The 27,330-nt window shown below is 46.5% G+C and overlaps 2 protein-coding genes across 3 annotated transcripts in view; one reads left to right on the top strand and one right to left on the bottom strand.

The window, feature by feature from the left end:
• Positions 1–2,983, bottom strand: part of FZD3 (frizzled class receptor 3) — a 79,286-nt gene extending 76,303 nt beyond the window's left edge. For both annotated transcript variants that reach the window (XM_073586338.1, XM_073586339.1), the window contains exon 1: positions 2,932–2,983. The gene's annotated coding sequence lies outside the window, so the exon portion shown is untranslated. The remainder of the gene's footprint in view (positions 1–2,931) is intronic.
• A 326-nt stretch (positions 2,984–3,309) lies between these two features.
• FBXO16 (F-box protein 16) overlaps positions 3,310–27,330 on the top strand; it is a 73,710-nt gene continuing 49,689 nt past the window's right edge. Inside the window, exons 1-3 of the mRNA XM_073586337.1 lie at positions 3,310–3,413; positions 15,292–15,398; positions 20,291–20,326. Coding sequence (XP_073442438.1) covers positions 15,303–15,398; positions 20,291–20,326 — 132 coding nt within the window. The 5' untranslated portion in view covers positions 3,310–3,413; positions 15,292–15,302. The remainder of the gene's footprint in view (positions 3,414–15,291; positions 15,399–20,290; positions 20,327–27,330) is intronic.

Genomic DNA, 27,330 nt, shown 5'->3' with positions numbered 1-27,330 from the left:
TCACCAGATACTGACGATGGAGGCGACGGGCAGTCACCAGATACTGACGATGGAGGCGACGGGCAGTCACCAGATACTGACGATGGAGGCGACGGGCAGTCACCAGATACTGACGATGGAGGCGACGGGCAGTCACCAGATACTGACGATGGAGGCGACGGGCAGTCACCAGATACTGACGATGGAGGCGACGGGCAGTCACCAGATACTGACGATGGAGGCGACGGGCAGTCACCAGATACTGACGATGGAGGCGACGGGCAGTCACCAGATACTGACGATGGAGGCGACGGGCAGTCACCAGATACTGACGATGGAGGCGACGGGCAGTCACCAGATACTGACGATGGAGGCGACGGGCAGTCACCAGATACTGACGATGGAGGCGACGGGCAGTCACCAGATACTGACGATGGAGGCGACGGGCAGTCACCAGATACTGACGATGGAGGCGACGGGCAGTCACCAGATACTGACGATGGAGGCGACGGGCAGTCACCAGATACTGACGATGGAGGCGACGGGCAGTCACCAGATACTGACGATGGAGGCGACGGGCAGTCACCAGATACTGACGATGGAGGCGACGGGCAGTCACCAGATACTGACGATGGAGGCGACGGGCAGTCACCAGATACTGACGATGGAGGCGACGGGCAGTCACCAGATACTGACGATGGAGGCGACGGGCAGTCACCAGATACTGACGATGGAGGCGACGGGCAGTCACCAGATACTGACGATGGAGGCGACGGGCAGTCACCAGATACTGACGATGGAGGCGACGGGCAGTCACCAGATACTGACGATGGAGGCGACGGGCAGTCACCAGATACTGACGATGGAGGCGACGGGCAGTCACCAGATACTGACGATGGAGGCGACGGGCAGTCACCAGATACTGACGATGGAGGCGACGGGCAGTCACCAGATACTGACGATGGAGGCGACGGGCAGTCACCAGATACTGACGATGGAGGCGACGGGCAGTCACCAGATACTGACGATGGAGGCGACGGGCAGTCACCAGATACTGACGATGGAGGCGACGGGCAGTCACCAGATACTGACGATGGAGGCGACGGGCAGTCACCAGATACTGACGATGGAGGCGACGGGCAGTCACCAGATACTGATGATGGAGGCGACGGGCGATCACCAGATACTGACGATGGAGGAGACGGGCGGTCACCAGAAACTGACGATGGAGGAGATGGGCGGTCACCAGATACTGATGATGGAGGCGACGGGTGGTCACCAGATACTGATCATGGGCGCTCATAGATACTGAAAATGGAGGTGATGGGCGATCACCAGATACTGATGGGATTTAGATTTCTGTTTTGATTATTCACTTTGCATTTTATTAATTGATAAAAATAAATTAATACTTCTACTTATGAAATCTTATTACCCTGCTGTATTGTTTCCACATCTGACAAGGTTTTGCACATTACATGATACACTCCTCAGATACAAAGGCACATATATATATATATATATAATGCACTGTATACAGACAGCATGTTCTCTAGAATTAGCACTCGCTCTATGCTCCTTGTATTCTCCACATTCACACGATGCAGACAGTATATTGTCTGTATCCAGCGTCCTCACTGACGCTATAGATATATACTCACACAGCGCACTTGCTATATACACTGGAGTGACATACTGTTGAGTATATGATGCAGCCACTGGACACATGACCCCTCTATACACACGTGGTGTTCTCTGTATAATTCATGCTGTTAGCCCATCATCAGTGCAATATAATATATAATAAGTCACCACCAGTGACCATGTGCAGCCTTACCATGAGGTCAGGATGATTTAGCGAATCCTGCTTTGAGCAGGGGGATGGACCAGATGGCCCAGGAGGTCCCTTCCAACTCTACGATTCTATGATTCTATGAGGTGATAGAACATGACACAAAGCGCACTTGTATCTGCGCCGTCCTAGGCCTCATCCACACATCGCCTGAAAATAAACCTGTGCAGAATCAATGATCACAGTCCTCCGGGCCATGTTCTAAGTATGGAGCTATCTTCACTGCATACTCCGAGACATCAGGTGTAAGGGGGGTGTATATATATATATAGCCCAGTGCACACAGCCGCTGATGTCACAGAGCATCAGTCACAGCTGACTCTGCTACATCATCAGCTATAAATCACATAGGAGAATATCACCAAGAGACAATGGGGCGAGGATGTGTAACAATGGCAGGCAGCAGCATGGGGGGTGTAATGTATGGTGGGGGGGGGGGGGATCATCTAAGGGGTCACATCACACTGGATTAGATCACATGCTGCTTACTACACTACAGCCAATATCTCTCTCTCTCATATATATATATATATATATATATATATATATGTATATATATACACACACACACACACACACACACACACACACACACACACATCATACTTACTGTATATTAGTTGTATTGCAATGAACAGGATGCAATACAGTGTGATCTGTTGTTATTCTCATGTAAAGCGCCATGGAATAAATGGTGCTATAATAATAATTCACTATATATATATATATACACACTGCTATAGGACATTGCATTGTAACATATCACATATCAACAACACACAGCATCCCAATACCTGGCACTGCAGCTGACTATATTCTTTACAGCTGACACACAATCACACATTACATTGTGACATGATCCGTTACACTGCAGACGATCACACATAGAGGAGATCGTGCACGATGCTGCAACTTCACATGATAATGTGACTGTGATCTATGGCTCTGCAGCCAATTATATATATATATATATATATATACCTACATTTACACTACAACACCCAGCAATAGCTCACAGTATATCACTCATACATGACATTACTACACTGCAGCCTGCAGACACCAGCACTGATCGGCAGCAGTCAGTCACTCACACTCACCAGCAGCAGCAGCAGCAGCTCCTCTCCCGATCGGGTCGCGCCGTCTACTGCTCCGCTCTGCTCTCGCTGCAGGTCAATCAAGAACAAACCCCGCCCCCAGCCCCCAGAACCACACCCATCACATCTAGTTTACACCCCCCTCTGTACGCCACGCCCACAGCAAGGCGCTCTCCGCACTGCCTGACCCCGCCCTATGCTGTAACCACGCCCCGAATACACAATGACCTTACCCTTCACTATTGGTAACGCCACGCCCTCCCTTCAGGCTAGGCTTTCCTTATGGACGAACTAGACCCGCCCATCACAGCTGCATCTTTTCTCCGCTCTCGGGGACAACGTCCCGCCCCCACCTCACGGAGGCGTGGTCAGCACCGCCCACTCAGTGATTGACGTGATGAGAGGCTCTGGTCAGTTTCCATAACAACGACGCACGCCGCTTTGTCCGCGTCTCCCGAAGCCCGAGATCCTGCGCTGACCACCAGGTAACCGGGCCGGATAGTGCCGGGGTGTGACGTGTAATCCCGGGGGGTGACGTCATAGAGTGTGCCTGGAGCGCAGGTTGCGGCAGTGTGCTGCACTGTGTGGTTACAGGCGGCACTGCTCCCGGGATGATCCGCCAGCTCTCACATCACTACTACCTCCGCCCTCACCCAGATCTCTGATGATCTACTCACAGCTGATCTCCTGGATCTCTGCAGCATCCCACACTGTGGATCCCCAGCTCCTCCCTGTGCTCCGCTCCATCGGCCTCTCCTGGTTCTCCTCCTAACTCTTGTTGGCTCCTCTTCCCAGGGCAGGCTAACTAGGTATTTGCCTAGGGCCCCCACTCCCCCAGGGGCCCGCAGCCAGTGACATGCCGCTATGAGGCCCGTGAGTCAGGGGGCCCGGGGCCAGCGCCGGCTCCAGACCCCGCTCCCCATATCATTCATTCAACTGTATCAGCATCACTGTAGGGTGCATTATACTACATGGAGGACTGTGGGGTGCATTATACTATATGGGGGACTGTAGGGTGCATTATACTATATGGAGGACTGTGGGGTGCATATACTGTATGGAGGACTGTGGGGTGCATTATACTATATGGAGGACTGTGGGGTGCATTATACTATATGGAGGACTGTAGGGTGCATTATACCATGTGGAAGACTGTGGGGTGCATTATACTATATGGAGGACTGTGGGGTGCTTTATACTATATGGAGGACTGTGGGGTGCATTATACTGTATGGAGGACTGTGGGGTGCATTATACAGTATGGAGGACTGTGGGGTGCATTAAACTATATGGAGGACTGTGGGGTACATTATACTATATGGAGGACTGTAGGGTGCATTATACCATGTGGAAGACTGTGGGGTGCATTATACTATATGGAGGACTGTGGGGTGCTTTATACTATATGGAGGACTGTGGGGTGCATTATACTACATGGAGGACTGTGGGGTGCATTATACTATATGGAGGACTGTGGGGTGCATTATACTATATGGAGGACTGTGGGGTGCATTATACTATATGGAGGACTGTGGGGTGCATATACTGTATGGAGGACTGTGGGGTACATTATACTATATGGAGGACTGTGGGGTGCATTATACTATATGGAGGACTGTAGGGTGCATTATACCTTCTGGAAGACTTTGGGGTGCATTATACTATATGGAGGACTGTGGGGTGCTTTATACTATATGGAGGACTGTGGGGTGCATTATACTGTATGGAGGACTGTGGGGTGCATTATACTATATGGAGGACTGTAGGGTGCATTATACTATATGGAGGACTGTGGGGTGCATATACTGTATGGAGGACTGTGGGGTGCATTATACTATATGGAGGACTGTGGGGTGCATTATACTATATGGAGGACTGTAGGGTGCATTATACCATGTGGAAGACTGTGGGGTGCATTATACTATATGGAGGACTGTGGGGTGCTTTATACTATATGGAGGACTGTGGGGTGCATTATACTGTATGGAGGACTGTGGGGTGCATTATACAGTATGGAGGACTGTGGGGTGCATTAAACTATATGGAGGACTGTGGGGTACATTATACTATATGGAGGACTGTAGGGTGCATTATACCATGTGGAAGACTGTGGGGTGCATTATACTATATGGAGGACTGTGGGGTGCATTATACTATATGGAGGACTGTAGGGTGCATTATACTATATGGAGGACTGTGGGGTGCATATACTGTATGGAGGACTGTGGGGTACATTATACTATATGGAGGACTGTGGGGTGCATTATACTATATTCAGGACTGTAGGGTGCATTATACCATGTGGAAGACTGTGGGATGCATTATACTATATGGAGGACTGTGGGGTGCTTTATACTATATGGAGGACTGTGGGGTGCATTATACTGTATGGAGGACTGTGGGGTGCATTATACAGTATGGAGGACTGTGGGGTGCATTAAACTATATGGAGGACTGTGGGGTACATTATACTATATGGAGGACTGTAGGGTGCATTATACCATGTGGAAGACTGTGGGGTGCATTATACTATATGGAGGACTGTGGGGTGCTTTATACTATATGGAGGACTGTGGGGTGCATTATACTGTATGGAGGACTGTGGGGTGCATTATACAGTATGGAGGACTGTGGGGTGCATTAAACTATATGGATGACTGTGGGGTGCATTATACTATGTGGAAGACTGTGGGGTGCTTTATTCTATATGGAGGACTGTAGGGTGCATTATACCATGTGGAAGACTGTAGGTTGCATTATACTATGCGGAAGACTGTGGGGTGTATTATACTATGTCGAAGACTGTGGGGTGTATTATACTATGTGGAGGACTGTGGGGTGAATTATACTATGTGGAGGGCTGTGGGGTGTATTATACTATGTGGAGACTATGGGATGCATTATACTATGTGGAAGACTGTGGGGTGAATTATACTATGTGGAGGGCTGTAGGGTGTATTATACTATGTGGAGACTATGGGATGCATTATACTATGTGGAAGACTGTGGGGTGCATTATACTATATGGAGGACTGTGGGGTGCATTATACAGTATGGAAGACTGTGGGGTGTATTATACTATGTGGAGGACTGTGGGGTGAATTATACTATGTGGAGGGCTGTAGGGTGTATTATACTATGTGGAGGACTGTGGGATGCATTATACTATGCGGAAGACTGTGGGGTGATTATACAGTTTTGAGGACTGTGGGGTGCATTATACTTAAGAGAGGACTGTAGGGTGCATTATACTATGCGGAAGACTGTGGGGTGTATTATACTATGCGGAAGACTGTGGGGTGCATTATACAGTATGGAGAACTGTGGGGTGCATTATACTATATGGAGGACTGTAGGGTGCATTATACTATATGGAGGACTGTGGGGTGCATATACTGTATGGAGGACTGTGGGGTGCATTATACAGTATGGAGGACTGTGAGGTGAATTATACTATGTGGAGGACTGTGGGGTGAATTATACTATGTGGAGGACTGTGGGGTGCATTATACTATGCGGAAGACTGTGGGGTGAATTATACTATGTGGAGGACTGTGGGGTGCATTATACTATGCGGAAGACTGTGGGGTGAATTATACTATGTGGAAGACTGTGGGGTGCATTATACAGTATGGAGGACTGTGGGGTGTATTATACTATGTGGAAGACTGTGGGGTGCATTATACAGTATGGAGGACTGTGGGGTGAATTATACTATGTGGAAGACTGTGGGGTGTATTATACTATGTGGAGGACTGTGGGGTGAATTATACTATGTGGAGGACTGTGGGGTGCATTATACTATGCGGAATACTGTGGGGTGCATTATACAGTATGGAGGACTGTGGGGTGCATTATAGTATGTGGAGGACTGTAGGGTGCATTATACTATGTGGAAGACTGTGGGGTGAATTATACTATGTGGAGGACTGTGGGGTGCATTATAGTATGTGGAGGACTGTGGGGTGTATTATACTATGTGGAGGACTGTGGGGTGTATTATACTATGCGGAAGACTGTGGGGTGCATTATACTTTATGGAGGAATGTGGGGTGCATTATACTGAACAAGCAAAATGCTGCCTATTCATCGAGTGATTGGATTGTTTATGCCAGAATAGAAATCATTGTTCTCAGCAGCACATCGCCGGTGTAAACTGTAGACGTGCTGCTGATAACATGATACTGTGTGGGGACAGATTGATCCATTAGTGATTGTTCTGTCCCCATCATTCTTTCTCAGACGGTGGAAAGAGGCCGGGAAACAAGCGTCGAACGACTTCATTATTGTGGATCACTCTCGTTTAACGGCCTGAACTCAGTACGTGTAAATGCAACCAAAATGTTTCTGTGTGATGGAGCAATATTTTAGCATTTGGGGCCTCACTTTAAACTTTTGCCAAGGGCCCCACTTTGTCTAAAACTGGCCCTGCATCTTCCACTTACTGTCGGGGTTCCCCAGGACTCAGTCCTATGCCCCCTCCTCTTACCTTTACAATCAGAGTTCCTCAGGGTTCAATCCTAGGTCCCCTCCTCGTCCCCTTACTGTTAGGGTCCCTCATGGCTCAGTCCTCGGCCCCCTTCTCTTCCCCTTACTATCAGGGTTTCTCAGGGCTCAGTCCTAGGCCCCCGCCACCTCTTCCCCTTACTGTCGAGGTTCCTCAGGGCTCAGTCCTAGGCCCCCCCGCCTCTTGTCGAGGTTCCTCAGGGCTCAGTCCTAGGCTCCCTTCTCTTCCCATTACTATCGGGGTTCCTCATGGCTCTGTCATAGGCCCCTTCTTCACCTTACTATCGGGGTTCTTCAGGGCTCAGTCCTTGGCCCCCTCCTCTTCCCCTTACTGTTGAGGTGCCTCAGGGCTCAGTCCTAGGCTCCCTTCACTTCCCATTACTATCGGGGTTCCTCAGGGCTCAGTTCTAGGTCCCAGCCTTGTCCCCTTACTGTTGAGGTTCCTCAGGGCTCAGTCCTAGGTCTCCTCCGCTTTCCCTTACTGTTGGGGTTCCTCAGGGCTCAGTCATTGGCCTCCTCCTCTTCCCCTTACTGTCACGGTTCCTCAGGGCTCAGACCAGCAATGGAGTCCAGCAACTGAGTGCAGCTCTACACCATAGCTGCCACTCCACCAAGCTTTGCAAGAATTCTTCACTGACACCATAGCTGCCACTCCACCATGCTTTACACGAACTCCTCGCTGACACCATAGCTGCCACTCCACCATGCTTTACACGAACTCCTCGCTGACACCATAGCTGCCACTCCAGGACTCTGACCGAGCTGTCCTGGACTCTCCTCAGCTCCTTCCTTCACCCAGCATATTTGGAAAAGCCCAAACAATATCACCAAAGCTGATTGCAACACCTGAGACTCTTTTATAGCAGAGCCAGCAATCACACCTGTATTCTAATCACGTGCACTAAACTAAAGAAACAGAGTGCGATGACGCTCACCACCACCTGGGGAAAACTTAGAACAAACCACACCACAGTGCAATAATCCTAATGGTCACCGTGGGCAAAACCACCTTTAGCACAGCTAAAGGAAAAAAAAAGGTTACTTGAACATTTAATCTGTCAGATCCAATCTGGATCATGACAGGGTTCCTCAGGGCTCAGTCCTAGGCTCCCTTCCCTTCCCATTACTGTCTGGGTTCCTCAGGGCTCAGTCCTAGGTCCCCTCCTCGTCCCCTTACTGTCGGGGTTCCTCAGGGCTCAGTCCTAGGTCCCCTCCTCATGTCCTTACTGTCGGGGTTCCTCAGGCCTCAGTCCTAAGCCCCCTCCTCGTCCCCTTACTGTCGGGGCTCCTCAGGGCTCAGTCCTAGGCCTCCTCCTCGTCCCCTTACTGTCGGGGTTCCTCAGGGCTCAGTCCTAGGTCCCCTCCTCATCCCCTTACTGTCGGGGTTCCTCAGGGCTCAGTCCTAGGTCCCCTCCTCTTCCCATTTGTATACATGCACTGCTTTTTTGGTGATTACTTCGTCCCACACACACATGATACCCCATATGAAAGGTAAACTTGCCCCCTTCAGCAAGAAAACAGCCAAACAAGCCACACTTCCACGATTTTATCACTAAATACAGTTTAACCCCTTAATGACAGCCAATAAGTCTTTTTACTGACCTGAGATATAAGAGAATAGCATCCCCATACAGGTGACAATCCAGCAGCTGTCGGCTGCACACTATAGCTGACAACTTGCTGCATCACAAAGGATCAGTGTTGGCACAGTCCACATCTGTTTAACCCCTTAGTTGCTGCTGTCAAAAGTGACTATATCAGAAAAATAGTTAATAGATTGAGGGGGATTCTGCTTTAATCTAATTGACACACTGAGACCATGATTGTGTGATCCTGATGTTTGTCATAGCAGTTCATGGCCAAATAGCGGCCTTAGAGTTTGCCGGATATAGCGGTCAGTTCAGAAGTAAGCGAAAGAGAAAGAGAATTGGAGGGATCCAATGGCTGGATATCCTTAAAGACAAAAATGTCCAGGAAGGATGGGAAATCTTGAAAAATGAAATTCTCAAAGCACAGTTGTTAACAATTCCGAAAAGAGGGAAGAATAGGAAGCATTTAAGGAAACCAGGATGGATGAACACAGAACTTAAGCACATGCTAAAAAGGAAGCAAAAAATGTTTATAAAATGGAAAGAAGGAGGCATATCTAAAGAAGAATATAATGCTGTCTGCAGAACCTGCAAGGCACAAATCAGATTATCTAAAGCTGAAAATGAATTGAGGCTTGCAAGAGATGTCAAAAGCAATAATAAAGGATTTTGGGGATATGTCAAAAGTAAAAGAAAAGTCAAAGATGCTATAGGATTTTTACAGGATGAAAATGATGAAATGGTAAGACAGGATGTTGAGAAGGCTGAACTTTTAAATTCCTATTTTGCATCTGTTTTCTCTCAGAAAGGAAATGTAACATCAACTGTTATTCACTGTCCTATTAAGGGAATAGAAGAATCCAGGATATCTATAAACAGAAAGATAGTGAGGAAACACTTAGCTAACCTAAATGTATTCAAGTCTCCAGGTCCAGATGAATTACACCCCACAGTGCTGAAGGAGATAGCAGAAGAAATTTTTGAACCCCTCTCCATAATCTTTGAAAATTCTTGGAGAACAGGAGAAGTGCCAGAAGACTGGAGAAGAGCAAATGTTGTTCCTATCTTCAAAAAGGGGAAGAAGGTGGACCCAGGCAACTATAGGCCGGTGAGTCTGACTTCTATACCAGGAAAGATCTTTGAACAAATTATTAAACAACATGTATGTCAGTACTTGGATAAGAATGAAGTGATTAAACAGAGTCAGCATGGGTTTGTAACTAATAAGTCATGTCAGACTAATTTAATTTCCTTCTATGATGGTATTACTGATTGGGTGGATCAAGGAAATGCTGTAGATATAGTATATCTTGACTTCAGCAAAGCATTTGACAAAGTCTCTCATACAATCCTTATTGAAAAAATGACTAAGTATGGAATGGACAAGGCAACTGTTAGGTGGATTCATAACTGGCTTAGTGATCGGACCCAAAGAGTGGTCGTAAATGGCTGCACATCCAGTTGGAAGAATGTCTCAAGTGGGGTACCACAGGGCTCTGTCCTGGGCCCTGTATTGTTCAACATCTTTATCAACGATTTAGATGAAGGAATTGAGGGTAAACTGATTAAATTTGCTGATGACACAAAGCTAGGAGGGATAGCTAATACTAGAGAAGAGAGAGAGAGGATTCAAAAAGATTTAAATAAACTGGAGAAGTGGGCAGCAACTAACAGAATGGTTTTTAACAGGGAGAAATGCAAAGTACTACATCTGGGCAATAAAAATGAAAAAAGCATATATAGAATGGGAGGAATAGGGCTAAGTGACAGCACATGTGAAAAAGACTTGGGTATACTAATAGATCACAGACTGAATATGAGTCAACAGTGTGATGCAGCAGCAAAAAAGGCAAATGCAATTCTAGGATGTATTAACAGAAGCATACAGTCTAGATCACGTGAAGTAATTATTTCCCTCTACTCCTCTTTGGTCAGACCTCATCTGGAATATTGTGTCCAATTTTGGGCACCACATTTTAAAAAAGACATCAACAAACTGGAGCAAGTTCAGAAAAGAGCGACCAGAATGGTGACCGGTCTGCAAACCCTGTCTTATGAGGAAAGGTTGCAGGATTTGGGAATGTTTAGTTTGCAAAAGAGAAGACTGAGAGGAGACTTAATAGCTGTCTACAAATATCTAAAGGGCTGTCACATTGTAGAAGGATCAACTTTATTCTCATTTGCACAAGGAAAGACTAGAAGCAATGGGATGAAACTGAATGGGAGGAGACACAGATTAGATATTAGAAAAAACTTTTTGACAGTTAGAGTGATCAATGAGTGGAACAGGCTGCCACAAGAAGTGGTGAGTTCTCCTTCAATGGAAGTCTTCAAACAGAGGCTGGACAGACATCTAACTGGGATGATTTAGCGAATCCTGCTTTGAGCAGGGGGTTGGACCAGATGGCCCAGGAGGTCCCTTCCAACTCTACGATTCTATGATTCTATGACATTTAGGTGGTAAACAAACACTTTTTTACTCCTGCTATACCACTTTGCATTAATTCCTGAAAATCACCTGAAGGGTTAATAAACTACCTGACAGAAGTTTTCAATATGTCAGGGGGTGCTGTTTTTAAAATGGTATCACTTTTTGGGGTTTTCAAAATATATAGCACCCCCGAAGTCACTTCAAACCTGGATAGGTCCCTCAAAAAATAAATTTTGTAACTTTCCTTGAAAAAATTAAAAATTACTGCTACATTTTTAAACCTCCTAAAAGGCTAACAAGATAAATTAGTGTTTTAAAAATGGTGCTGATGTAAGGCAGACATGTGGGAAATGTTATTTATTAATGTTTTTGTGTGATATGACTATGTAGATTAAAGGGATAATCATTCAAAGTTTAAAAATTGCAATTTTTTTTACATTTTTGTCAAGTTTCTGATATTTTTTATAAATAAACACAAAACATATCAATCTAAATTTACCATTATCATAAATTATAATGTGCCACGAAAAAACATTCTCAAAATCACTGGGATTTGTTGAAGCGTTCCAGAGTTATCACCACATAAAGTGACATTGGTCAGATTTTTAAAAATTGGCTCCGTCACTAAGGGGTCAAACATTAATTTTCATAAACCTGCAGAAAGAGACAATGACCTGCAGGTGGCACCTCAACCGGAAGATATTTTTTGGCCTCTACTTATCAAACCAATTGATTGTAATATCAATCTATATATATAAATACCTGTCTGTGCTCATCAGCTCATGAAATACATTTGACCAGCTTGCTTTCTCTGAAATTGCCTGCGCCCCCGACGACCAATGTGCGAAAATTTCGCACCGGCCAAGCTAATGTTCAAGAATTTAAAGAAGGACAGATCATGCAACTGTGCGGCTGCAAAAATGGAGTCCACGCCCTAACCACACCCCTAGACACACCCATTTAGAATTTCATTTCCCCCCTGCCACATACATAAAATGTTAGAAATTGATGAATGAGTACTGTAAAAATAATATAAAAAAAAACCTGTCTGAATTCCTTTTTTTGTAGAGTCTGGTCTGGGGTCTTTACAGATGGGGGGGCCGTGTCTGCAGTCCTACTAGACTTACCAGGCCAGACTTACTGGCTGCGTCTGCTCTGATTCAAAGATGGAACCACACAAAAGTGCAGACTGTCTGCGTTCACCGTTTGTGCTGGATTAACTGTGTTCTTGTTAGGCGTCAAATTTCTGCGTTTACTCTGCAGGAATCCAGACCCTCACATTCTGCAGTCTCCTGCTGTTTATCTACTGCAGAGGAGATTGCCTTGCAGCTAATCTCTCCAGAGGCTAAGTCCCTCTGTGCTCCTATTGGGCATGCTCATGGGACGATCTCCCATTGGAGATCGGGAGTCATGTGCTCAGGTCCTGCTCCAGATCTCATTGGTCCATCTCAGAGACCTGGAAACTTACGGAAGGTCCCGGCTGCTATAAAAAGCGCGCATGACCGTTCGGCAATGCGCTAGTATAGACTATACTTGCTATGTGTGAATGGTGACGGATGTATGATTCTGGTGACTGACTTATTATGAAACCCCTTCCCTCTGATATTACTCATGTGGATAGGGAATTAGTTTAGCAGTCAGCGCCAGTCAGCGGCAAGCCTTAGGCCACTGTGCACACCGCACCGCTACGCTAGCGTCCGACATCGCGCCTGCTTTCTAGCGTTGTCGTTGAGCGGCAGTGTCCTACGCCGCGCTGCAGTTGCAGCCCTTCTTGGCGCTCGCAGAAGCGACACCGCACACACGGTAGGTCTAGAGGGACGCAGCTCCTCTGTCTTGGGTCCTGCTCCTGTGACCAGATACCGTGTGTGCATCTACCTGAGGCCTGTGACTCGAAACAGGCTCAGCATTTTGTATGTTTTTGTTGCGGCATCTCTGTGTGTGAACAGAGCCCGCTCTGCGCACTTCGGGTGAAGTTAAACCTGTGCGCATATTGCACCTCTGTCATTACCTAGCAGCAGTTGTTACACCTACTGCACGGTGGACCCCGAGCGGCGAACGCACTTTATTATTTATTTTTATTTAGTGCGTTCCGCCGTTCCTAACAGTTCTACTCTTGTGCAGTCTGACTATGATCACTGTGATCACCGTTTGGGCAGGCTGACTGTGATCACCGTTTGTGCTGGCGCTGACCCTCTTTTTACCACTTTTTGCATTTGCTCGGATTCAAACATGGCATCAGCTCCCTGTGCTGGCTGTGCCCCCACTGCTAAGCACTGGTTGTGTTGACATAGAACGCAGCCAGTAGCTAGTAAAGGGGGTGACACCAGCATAGGGGGGGCTGCCATCATAGATATTGAGCTCCGGCGCACACTTCAACACTGCTCCGGCCAGCCCTCCACTTTCTTCATAAGGAGAGTTGGTCGGAACAGTGCTGAAGTGTGTCCTGACCTCGCGGGCTGCAAGAATGACATGGTGGGGTCAGGCCTTGAGTTATGGTGATGAAGGGCCTGACCCAAGTTCTGTATTGTCTGGGGTTTGTATAGATGGGGGGGAGTCTGGTCTGGGGCTTTTATGGATGAATAACTGTATAGTTTCTTGGTTTGGTCTGAGGTCTGAATAGATAGAGGGTCAGGTTTGGAGTCTCTATGGATGGGTGTCTGGGTTGAGGTCTTCTAAATTGTGGGGAATTGGTCTGGGGTTCATTTTATTTGGTGGTCTGGACTCTGGTCTGTATATATAGGAGGTAGCTCTGGATTCTGGTCTGGGATATATATAAGGGGGGACTGGTCTGGTCCATATAGATGGAGGATCTGGTCTGTATGCAGTAGATTGTATAGATTTGGGTCTGTGCCGATCGTAGTTTGGTTTGAGGTCTGCACTGTTGAAGGGTCTGGTGTCAGTATAGATGAAGGTCATCTGGTCTGGTGTTTGTATGGATTGAGGACCTGTTTTGAGTTCTGCAGATAGATTTGGTTCTAGTGTCTAGTTTGGGATTTGTATAGATTGGGGATCTGTTCTTGGGTCTGTATAGTTTGGAGGTCTTATGAGTCTGTATAGATTGGGGATCTGGTCCGAAGTCTGTATAAATTGGGGATCTGGAGTCTGCATAGATTGGGTTCTGCTTTGGGATCTATATAGATGGTGATCTAGCTTGGGATCTTTTTAGATTGGTGAGCTCTGTATAGATGGAGAATCTGGTCTGGGTTTTCTATAGGTGTCTGGTCTGGTTTGAGGTCTATATAGATGGAGAATCTGGTCTGGGATGTCTTTACAAATTACCTGGGTGAAGGTCTTTATTTATTTGAGGCATCTGATCTGGGGGTCATATATTTATTTGATGTGTGGTCTTTTAGTTTTTGGGGCGATGAGCGTGTTGTATGAAATACATGTCTGAATCCCGTTGATTTTTCCTTCCCAAAACTGGTGATGCATGAGCCCGAGTCCTTCTTTAATGGCTTTTGCAGGTTCTTCACCTCCCTAATCACATAGTAAATCAGCCCCTAGGAATATTTCGGACCCCCCGCTGGTTCAGGGATCATGTGTGCGGATGGCGCAGCTCTTGTTTAAATTTAACGTATCGTAAAGGAATCAGATCCATAATCCGCATGTCATAATCTGTCCAAACATGTCACCTGTGACAAATGGCTGCAGCCGCTGCATAAGTCAAACACCCCAGAGCTGTAATCCCGAGTGACCGGGAAAAATTCCATTTCTGTGTGAGCAAAACTAAAATAAGCAAAGTCTTTGTGTCATGGTGACGCTGCATGGGCGAGTGGACTGGGTAAATATGGCGCAGCACGCACCGTCAACTCTCTTCTTTCTTTTCCCGAAATGTAGAAATAGAAGAAATGGCATTTGCTCCACCTAAGAACACGGAGGGGGCGAAGATGCAGACGAAAATGAGCACCTGGACCCCCCTGAACCACCCGCTGATGAACGACAAGGTGGGAGGCAAGGGGCGGATAAGAATGTTTAAAGTTTAGTGAAGAGTTCTGAAACTTTCTAGTATTCTTTGTATTGCCTCAAGATTTCTGCTTACTGTCAGAGAATGGAAACCGTCATCAGACCACATTAAGACACTGAAGTAGTCCAGCTCACCCTGCTGAAGCTTTGTTACAGTCAGGGCCGCCTTTAGGCAAAGTGAGGCCCTGGGCAAAAGTTTATTATGTGGCCCAAATGCTGACATATTGCACATCACACAGAAGCATTTCGGTTGTAGTTACACGCGCTGAGTTCAGGACGCTAAATGAGTGTGATCGACAATATTGAAGTCGTTCAGCGCTTGTTTCCCGGCCTCTTTAACCAGCTAAGGAAGAATAATGGGGACAGAACAATCACTAGTAGGTCAGTCTGTCCCCATACAGTATCACGTTATCAGCAACATATCTGAAGTTTTCACAGGGAGATGTGCTGCTGAGAACGAGGATTTTTGTTCCGGCATAAACAAGCTAATTTCTTGATTAATAGGTAGCATTTTGTTTGTTTAGTATAATACACCTCATAGTCCTCCACATAGTATAATGCACCCCACAGTCCTCCATATAGTATAATGTGCACCACAGTCTTCCATATTGTATAATGCACTCCCCATAGTCCTCCATATAATATAATGTGCCCCATAGTCCGCTATATAATATAATATGCCCCATAATCCTCCATATAGTATAATACACTCCCCATAGTCCTCCATATAGTATAATACACTCCTCAGTCCACCATATAGTATAATACACTCCTCATAGTCCTCCATATAGTATAATAAACCCATCATAGTCCTCCATGTAGTACAATTCACTTCCCATAGTATAATGCACCCCATAGTTCTTCATATAGTATAATGTATTCCCTATAGTCCTCAATACAGTTTAATGCACTGCCTATAGTCTTATAGAGTATAATGCAGCCCTCATATAATATAATGCAGCCACCCCATAGAATATAATGTTGCCCCCTCACAAAGTATAATGCGGCCACCCGCCATGGAATATAATGTAGCCCCTTCACAGAGTATAATGCAGACCTCCCCATAGAATATAATGCTGCTCAACCATAGAATATAATGCATCCCCCCTCATATAGTATAATTCAGAACCCCCATAGAATGTAATGCATCCCCACCATATAATATAATGCAGCCCTCCTCTTATACTATAATGTAACCCCCTCATAGAGTATAATGCAGACCCCCATAGAATATAATGTAGCCCTCTCACACAGTATAATGCAGCCCTCTCAATAGAATATAATGCAGCCTCCAAAATTGCATAATGCAGCCCCCCATAGAATATAATGTAGCCCCATCATATACTATAATACATCTCCCCATAGAATATAATGTAGCCCCATCATATAGTATAATGCAGCCACCCCCCATAGACTATAATGTAGTCCCCTCATAGGGTATAATGCAACCCCACCATAGAATATAAAGTAGCCCCCTCATATAAAATTTGAAACAAGGAGAAAAAATGGGAGTAATGGATTCAGATAGTATATAAAAAAATTACAATTTTTATTATTATTTATTTATATAGCACCATTGATTCCATGGTGCTGTACATGAGAAGGGGTTACATACAAATGACAGATATCACTTACAGTAAACAAACTAACAATGACAGACTGATACAGAGGGGAGAGGACCCTGCCCTTTCGGGCTTACATGCCACAGGATGGTGGGGAAGGAGACAGTAGGTTGGGGGGTTTCAGCAGTTCCGGTGTTGGTTGAGGTGATATCACCGGTAGTGGTGAGCGAGAAGGAGGTAGCGGGGTCATGGTAGGCTGTAGGCTTTCTTGAAGAGGTGGGTTTTCAGGTTCTGTCTGAAGGATGCAAATGTGGTTGATAGTCAGACATAGAATCCTTTTTCAGACTGACTATATACATTACTGGTTGTACCCCATACAGATCAGTAGTCTATTAGGAAAGAGTTATTTCTGACCATCAAATAATATTCAAAGATTCATAGGCTGACTCCTCATAATTCCCATCCAACATCAATAAAACAGGGAATTACTATTGGATCAATCTCAGACATGATGCCCTTAGACCCATATCAGGATCAGTCTCAACATAACGATAAATTCAGGGTTAACTTATACAATGCATGTATCACAAATATGGTCAGATAGAACTAAAGTGGATACTCATCATTTCACCCGCCAACTGCCAGTCAATGATTGCGGCGCAATCATTGACTGGCAGTTGGCGGGTGATAGTCGGACGTGTTGGGGCAAAGAATTCCAGAGGATGGGGGCTATTCGGGAGAAGTCTTGGGGGCGGTTGGGTGAGGAGCGAATAAGTGTGGAGGAGAGAAGGAGGTCTTGGGAGGACCGGAGATTACGTGAGGGAAGGTATCGGGAGATTAGTTCAGAGACATAAGGGGGAGACAGGATATAGATGGCCTTGTAGGTCAGTATTAGTAATTTGAATTGGATACGCTGAGGGAATGGGAGCCAGTGAAGAGATTTGCAGAGGGGAGAAGCGGAGGAGTAGCAAGGAGAGAGATGAATTAGTCGGGCGGCAGAGTTAAGGATGGACTGGAGAGGTGCGAGGGTGTTAGCAGGGAGACCACAGAAAAGGATGTTGCAGTAGTCGAGGCGGGAGATGATGAGGGCATGCACAAGCATTTTAGTAGATTCAGGGTTGAGGAAGGGACGGATTCTGGAAATGTTTTTGAGCTGGAGGCGACTGGAGGTAGAGAGAGCTTGGATGTGCGGTTTGAAGGACGGGGCAGAGTCAAAGGTTACTGAGAGGCAGCGGACTTCTGGTACTGGGGAAAGTGTGTTTTAATATCAAATGCACAGACAATTTTCATAAATAGCAAAGTTGCAGTGAAAATAGACACAAAAAACAGGACAGACTGGGAAGGGGAGATAAAAGGACCAAGTGACACCAATATCCAGAGCAGAAACAACATATATAATGCATGAATATCAGAAAAAGGCGAACCTAAATGCCCCATATCAATTAGTAATGAGGCCATAGTAAGCTAACCTACTTTTTCATATAAAGTGTTGGGCTTCTGCTTGTGTTTAGCCCCTCATATAGTATAATGCAGCCCCTCATATAGTATAATGCAGCCCCCATAGACTATAATGTAGCCCCCTCATATAGTATAATAAACCCCCCTCAGAGTATAATACAGCCTACTCCCCATAGAATATAATGTAGCCCCCCACCCTCCCCCATAGAGTATAATCCAGCCCCACAGTCCAGTACTCACTCACTGATATAGTTTAAAAAAAGACACCACACAATCCTCACCTCTCCTTGTTCCACGCGCTGCTCCAGGCTCTGCTCCGGTGTCTGCAGCTGCACTGCCTGGCACACAGCGGGTGCTCGATGAAGTGACGTCATCGTGCACTAGCAGTGTCAGAGGCAGAGGGGAATGATGGGAGAGGGAGCGCCAGCTGATGCTCTTTCCTCCATTATTGCTTTCAATTGAATCCGCGTTCATGATGCCAATACAGTTGAATGCGGGGGTTGATGCTGGCATCTGGTGGGCCCCTCTGACTCACGGGCCCTATAGCGGCTGTGTGGTGTGCCGCTATTAATGGTACGCCATTGGCTGTGGGCCCCTGGGGGAGCGGGGGGCCCTAGGCAGCTGCTTAGTCTGCCTGCCGTTCACGCCAGCCCTGGATACAGTGTATCTTTTCAGGGCATCTTACTAAGCGTAGCACAGCAGCACCACCAAGTTCTGTCCCCAAAACTTGTTACAATGTGTCAGTGCAGCCCATCAGCATAAAGCATCCAATGAAGCGCTGTTCAAGTCACCATACCTCTGCAGTCAATCACAGCTCGCAGTGGTCCCCTGACAGCACAGCTTCCTATATTTGTGCAGACCACAGAGCAGCGTACGCTGGATCCTGCGGAGTGCCAGTAGAAGAATATGTCAGAGTTTGATACTATTTACATATCAGGTCCACTGGGCAAAGTTTTGTACAAGTTCTTTAAAGGGGTATTTCCAAGTTGCCTTTTGAGCAGCTCAGAGCTATGGCGTCTCCTTACTGTCTCCTCACTTCCAGAGTCTTATCTATAGCAGTGTCACTGAAGTTTGGGACAATGAGAGCCGTTATTAGAAGAACAGCGCTGGAAGAGTCCGGTGGTGTGAACCGCTGATTTCCAGGATGTATAACAGCAGCTTGTCAGGAGCTGGAACGGAGGGAGAGGGAGGAGTTGAGCATATTACTGGTGGAGAGGCGACTGGGATGTTAGGAATTAACTCTTCTACCGGAATGTACCAATGTAACCACTGCACACTCTCAGCAAGGTTCTGGAGGCCAGGCTTTATTGAAGCCAGCTTTACACTATGAAAGATAAAAGCCGTCATTGCAGTAGAACGACAGCAGCTAGAAAAAGCAAGTCAACTGCAAACTTGCTGCAAACCGTCCTGCAAATAACTAGCCTTCATACATCGATAGAGATGGAAAAATTAAAGAAAAAAGGGGGGAAAATGTGCAAAAATGAAAATTGTCGCCATCAGGAAAGGGTTAAGATCCACAACTTGCTGTCAGTGAATGAGAACATTCTTCTTTGCTTTCAGTGGCTGAAAATCTGGTCTTGTTCATTCACAAGGGAGAGCGAGATCCAAAATGGATTTCGGCCCCTGGATGTAAGCAGGAATGTTTCCACTTGGCAAAAGCAGGGATCTTGAAAATGGTAAAAACTTATGAGCCGTCCACAATAACGAGAGCAGAAGATAGTTACTCCTCTTTATCAGAGAGCGGTGCGTCGTGTCGCCCCTGGGCAGCAGGCTCGTTTCCCAGTGTGCTACATTGTATCCTGTGTGCGCTCTATACATTGGATTTACAGCTGTCATCCTTTATATTTGCATAGGTGTTTGAAGAAAGAAGAGCTTTACTAGGAAAGTGGGTACGAGGCGATCCTCCGTCCACCATTCACGTGATGTATAAGTCACTGTTCTGCGCCTTTCTCCCATGATCAATGTCATTACATTTTGTCAATGGAAATTCTGTGACATCGGCATCTGTATGTTGTTCTACTTCTGTAATGTCATCATAGTAACAGAAATGCTCATTATTGCTCCATAGAAAGAGATTCATGTCCCATCCGGCTGCAGGTCTTTTATAAAGTCTATATACATAGTACAGTCACTGTGTACATACATTACATTACTGATCCTGAGTTACATCCTGTATTATACTCCAGAGCTGCACTCACTATTCTGCTGGTGCAGTCACTGTGTACATACATTACATTACTGATCCTGAGTTACATCCTGTATTATACTCCAGAGCTGCACTCACTATTCTGCTGGTGCAGTCACTGTGCGCATACATTACATTACTGATCCTGAGTTACATCCTGTATTATGCTCCAGAGCTGCACTCACTATTCTGCAGGTGCAGTCACTGTGTGCATACATTACATTACTGATCCTGAGTTACATCCTGTATTATACTCCAGAGCTGCACTCACTATTCTGCTGGTGCAGTCACTGTGTACACACATTACATTACTGATCCTGAGTTACATGCTGTATTATACTCCAGAGCTGCACTCACTATTCTGCTGGTGCAGTCACTGTGTACATACATTACATTACTGATCCTGAGTTACATGTTGTATTACACTCCAGAGCTGCACTCACTATTCCGCTGGAGCAGTCACTGTGTACATACATTACATTACTGATCCTGAGTTACATGCTCTATTATACCCCAGAGCTGCACTCACTATTCTGCTGGTGCAGTCACTGTGTACACACATTACATTACTGATCCTGAGTTACATGCTGTATTACACTCCAGAGCTGCACTCACTATTCTGCTAGTGCAGTCACTGTGTACATACATTACATTACTGATCCTGAGTTACATGCTGTATTACACTCCAGAGCTGCACTCACTATTCTGCTGGTGCAGTCACTGTGTACACACATTACATTACTGATCCTGAGTTACATGCTGTATTATACTCCAGAGCTGCATTCACTATTCTGCTGGTGCAGTCACTGTGTACATACATTACATTACTGATCCTGAGTTACATCCTGTATTATACTCCACAGCTGCACTCACTATTCTGCTGGTAGTCACTGTGTACATACATTACATTCCTGATCCTGAGTTATATCCTGTATTATACCCCAGAGCTGCACTCACTATTCTGCTGGTGCAGTCACTGTGTACATACATTACATTACTGACCCTGAGTTATATCCTGTATTATACCCCAGAGCTGCACTCACTAGTCTGCTGGTGCAGTCACTGTGTACATACATTACATTACTGATCCTGAGTTACATACTGTATTATACTCCAGAGCTGCACTCACTATTGTGCTGGTGCAGTCACTGTGTACATACATTACATTCCTGATCCTGAGTTATATCCTGTATTATACCCCAGAGCTGCACTCACTATTCTGCTGGTGCAGTCACTGTGTACATACATTACATTACTGATCCTGAGTTACATCCTGTATTATACTCCAGAGCTGCACTCACTATTCTGCTGGTGCAGTCACTGTGCGCATACATTACATTACTGATCCTGAGTTACATCCTGTATTATGCTCCAGAGCTGCACTCACTATTCTGCAGGTGCAGTCACTGTGTGCATACATTACATTACTGATCCTGAGTTACATCCTGTATTATACTCCAGAGCTGCACTCACTATTCTGCTGGTGCAGTCACTGTGTACACACATTACATTACTGATCCTGAGTTACATGCTGTATTATACTCCAGAGCTGCACTCACTATTCTGCTGGTGCAGTCACTGTGTACATACATTACATTACTGATCCTGAGTTACATGTTGTATTACACTCCAGAGCTGCACTCACTATTCCGCTGGAGCAGTCACTGTGTACATACATTACATTACTGATCCTGAGTTACATGCTCTATTATACCCCAGAGCTGCACTCACTATTCTGCTGGTGCAGTCACTGTGTACACACATTACATTACTGATCCTGAGTTACATGCTGTATTACACTCCAGAGCTGCACTCACTATTCTGCTAGTGCAGTCACTGTGTACATACATTACATTACTGATCCTGAGTTACATGCTGTATTACACTCCAGAGCTGCACTCACTATTCTGCTGGTGCAGTCACTGTGTACACACATTACATTACTGATCCTGAGTTACATGCTGTATTATACTCCAGAGCTGCATTCACTATTCTGCTGGTGCAGTCACTGTGTACATACATTACATTACTGATCCTGAGTTACATCCTGTATTATACTCCACAGCTGCACTCACTATTCTGCTGGTAGTCACTGTGTACATACATTACATTCCTGATCCTGAGTTATATCCTGTATTATACCCCAGAGCTGCACTCACTATTCTGCTGGTGCAGTCACTGTGTACATACATTACATTACTGACCCTGAGTTATATCCTGTATTATACCCCAGAGCTGCACTCACTAGTCTGCTGGTGCAGTCACTGTGTACATACATTACATTACTGATCCTGAGTTACATACTGTATTATACTCCAGAGCTGCACTCACTATTGTGCTGGTGCAGTCACTGTGTACATACATTACATTCCTGATCCTGAGTTATATCCTGTATTATACCCCAGAGCTGCACTCACTATTCTGCTGGTGCAGTCACTGTGTACATACATTACATTACTGATCCTGAGCTACATCCTGTATCATACTCCAGAGCTGCACTCACTATTCTGCTGGTGCAGTCACTGTGTACATACATTACATTACATTACTGATCCTGAGTTACATCCTGTATCTCTTTTATTATAAAAATATCAAAAACACAATACATAAGACAGACAAAAACAACATTCCAGAACTAAAAACCAAGACAAAACCATACAGAAACATACAACGCCTGTGCAAAACTTGCAATGTCCCTTGTGGTCCTCAAGCTTTCCAGCTTGGAAGGCCCCCAGCAGGATCTCTCCACCAACACTATACAATTTAAAAAATAAAAATAAAAACCCAGATATAATCCATTCATCCTCATGCATACCCTTTCACACCCCATTCACGCTTCCCACCCATACCTATATACAAATAACAAAAGAAAAATTTCCGGCCCATACTGCCTCAAAAGTAACTTTAGCCATTAACTTGGCAAGAAACCCCCACCGAGCTTAACACCCCTATCTTTTTTTTTTTTTTTTTCTTTTTCCCCCACAATTTTTCCTCACCACAGGTCCATATACGTCCATGGCCTATCACTCCACAAGGTCCATAACAGTTCGTGGCCTATCACATCTACTTGAGGAGCACGAAAGTTTTATGCCCCTCAAAAAAAAAAACCCTCCACCATTTGCCTCCGATGTGCTCCAGCATGCCTTTTCCCTCCATGGTCCGTGGTATGATATCTCCACTTGCCACTTCCCTTTGACTTGGGGTCCTTTGATTTTTTTCCACTCTCACCTCCCCCATTCACCCCCTCCCAACCTCACTATACCCTCCCATGCCCTCTAACTAAAAGAAAATAATAACACATACACAACACATAATAACATACAATACAATACAATACATAATACAAGATAACCAATTAAATATAATTAATTACTAAATACACCATACCCTTCAAAACTTTTCTTACAGGCCCAAGTTCAGTGCCTGCAAGCCCAATATCCATTAATGCTCTGTTTCCAAAACAAAAGACTAGAGTGGCATGCTTTTAGCCCACCACCAGGAAAAGGAGTTCTCGAGGCCCCGTCCCTCACTAACTCATTCACCCTGTCCCTCAACGACTAAAACTGTCCCTGCTTCTGTCCCTATAGAAACTGTCCCTATCTGTCCCTTCCTGTCCCTACTCCACCTAACTTAACATAACTAACTCTCTATCTGTCCCTCAGTGCCTGTCCCTCCCTGTCCCTATCTGCCCCTACTTCTGTCCCTAACACACCCAGTGAAACTTATGCTATCCCTATCCTCATTCACACGGAGCTAGCTCTCCCTTGAGTGCGTTTTTAAAAGGAGAGGCCTCTCCAAAGCCAAGAGACCTTCCTCACACCCAACCTTTCGAACTCCAAAGAATGGACCTTCACCAGGTCACCCAAGATGTTTCCTACCACCTCATCCCTTGGGAGGGTTTTTTCCGCGTCGAAACTAGGCAACGTGCATTCCAAGTGTAGAACCTAACCACTACACTGACTAGGAATAAAGTGCACGGGTCCCGGCCACCCAGGGATCTGAACGCTCCGTAGGCCCACTCAGCGTAGGAGAGGGACGCCAGTCGCGGCCAACGTATGGAAGCACCCACCCTGTTGTAAACCTCTGCATTAAAGGGACAATGAAGCAGGAAGTGCTCCATGCTTTCCAGCACGTCGCCACACTCCTCACGGGGACAACCCCGATCATCGGATTTCCTGCACTTCAAGCTATCCTTTACATACAGCCTCCCGTGGAAGCAACGCCAGGTCAAGTCCCAAAACTTCATGGGGATCCGCTTAGAATTTAAAAGCCCCAGCCCGACCTCCAGATCCCGGCCTGGGCAATCCTTAAGGGCCAGGGGCTTCTGGAAATGGGTCAACAGGACCCTCCTGTCAAGGCATTGCCTCGACATGGTCCTGATTTCCCACATTCCCAGACCCCACCGGCGGATCACCTTCAGAACCGGGGTAGCGTAAGCCGGGAGATGCCCATGAGGTGTGCGTAGGTCCTTCACCTGCCCTCCTGTCTCCCATTCCTGGAAGAAAGGCCAAAGCCAACCCTTGCAGGAGATTACCCATGGAGGAGCCCTCTCTAGCCAGAGGTTGGAGATGTTAGTCTTAAGAAAGGTGTTTACTAGAAACACCACCGGGTTGACCATACCCAACCCGCCTAGTCTCCTCGTACGGTATGTAACCTCCCTCTTGATTAGGTTAAGCCTATTCCCCCATAACAATTGGAAGAACAGGCTATAGACCCGTGTCCAGAGAGGTTCCGGCAAGATGCACACACTGCCCAGGTATATTAATAAAGGTAGCAGAAAGCCTTTAGCCAGGGCCACCCTTTCCCTCAGGGTTAAAGACCAACCCTTCCATTGGTCCACCTTTTGGGCGGCGATCTTAACTCTGCCCTCCCAATTTTGCTGGGGGTAATCCCCGGGGCCAAATTCGATGCCTAGAATTTTGGCGGTGCCCTGGGGCCCTGAAAGGGTGTCCGGGAGATCAAACCTGGGATCTCCCCCTCCCAGCCAGAGACTTTCACACTTATCCCGGTTGATCAAGGACCCGGATGCCTCCGAGTAGCGCACTACCTCCGACATGACCCAATCCGCCTCCCCTCTCGAGGACACGAAAAGGGAAACATCATCGGCGTACGCCACCACCCTCAGAGAGGACCCAGAGCCCGCCTGGTCCATCCCGACTCCCGCCAACGGTCCACGATCTACCCTCCTTAGGAAGGGATCGATCGCGAACACGTATAAAAGCGGGCTCAGCGGACAGCCCTGACGGACCCCAGAACCCACCTCAAAAGGGCGACCTGACCAACCGTTCACCAGCGGAAAAGTCTCAGCCCCTTGGTACAAGATTTCTAACCATTTTACAAACCTCCCAGGCAGACCATACCTCAAAAGGACAGACCAGAGGTACTCGTGGTTGACCCGGTCAAAGGCTTTCGCTTGATCTAATGACAGCAAGTACCCCTTCCAGTGACCTGCCCTACCCTGCTCCACTGCCTCTCGGACACCGAGCACAGCACTAAAAGTACTGCGGCCTGGAACAGAGCAATGCTGGGCCCCTGAAAGGAGCCGGGGTGCAAACTTCACCAGCCGATTAAACAGCACCTTGGCCAGAACCTTCCGGTCCGTATCGAGAAGCGCTATGGGACGCCAATTCTCGATACGGGACGGATCCTTACCCTTTGACAGAATGAGAGCTGACTTCCTCATTGAGTCGGGAAGAGTGCCCGAGGAGAGACACTCATTAAATACCCTGTCAAGAGGGGGACCAAGGAGTCCCTAAAAGTCTTATAGAACTCGGATGTTAAGCCATCCAGACCTGGCGATTTCTTGGGCTGAAGCCCATCAATGGCCAGTCTCACTTCCTCTTCCCTGATTTCTTCTGCCAAAACACCAAGAGAGGGATCACCCCCTGGCTCAGGGACGGTTTCAGCCAGGAAAGCCGACATCCTGTCCCGATCCAGATCTTTCTTCTCCAAGAGGTGTGAGTAGAAGGATCTGACCACCTCCAGGATCCCTGATTTGGATCTGTTCAGGGACCCCGTACTGTCGATCAGTCCTGTTACCATCTTACAATTCACTGACATCTTACAGTTTCTGTAAGGGTCGGGCGAGCGGTACTTCCCGAAGTTCCTCTCAAAAACCAAAGATGTGTGCCTATCATACTGACACCTCTTGAGTAAAGATTTCACTCTGGAGATTTCCTCACGGTCACCTCCAGTCGAGACAAGCTGCTCGAGTTTCCTCCCCAGAGCCTGATACAAGCGGTGCCTGTTCAGACTTCTGAGGTTCGAGAGCTGACGGAAGAACCCCGCCACCCGCTTTTTGAAGATCTCCCACCACTCTGACTTACTACTACAGAGATCCAACAGCGGTACCTGGCTCTGAAGAAAATCCTCGAAGGATTGTCTCACCTCCGCTTCTTCCAGCAGGGACGAATTGAGCTTCCACAGCCCTCTTCCCATCCGAGGAGTCTCTGCAACATTCAGAGAAAAGAAAATTAGACAGTGATCGGAGAACTCCACCTCAACGGCGGACACAGCAGAAAAGATGGCGTCCTCCTTCAAAAAAAATCTGTCTATTCTAGACCTACTGCTACCCCTATGGTAGGTGAAACCCCCGTGACCTGGGGTGTGCCGGATGTGGACATCCACCAGGCGAGCTTCACTGGCTATGCTATTCAACGCGACGCTATCATAAGCCAGGCGATCTCCGGGACCCCCCCGGTCACGGGA

The sequence above is a fragment of the Dendrobates tinctorius genome, unplaced genomic scaffold, assembly GCF_039654945.1.
Source record: "Dendrobates tinctorius isolate UK_male_01 unplaced genomic scaffold, ASM3965494v1 ptg000093l, whole genome shotgun sequence".
In the NCBI taxonomy this organism is placed as follows: domain Eukaryota; kingdom Metazoa; phylum Chordata; class Amphibia; order Anura; family Dendrobatidae; genus Dendrobates; species Dendrobates tinctorius.
This window is presented reverse-complemented; position numbering and strand designations above follow the sequence as displayed.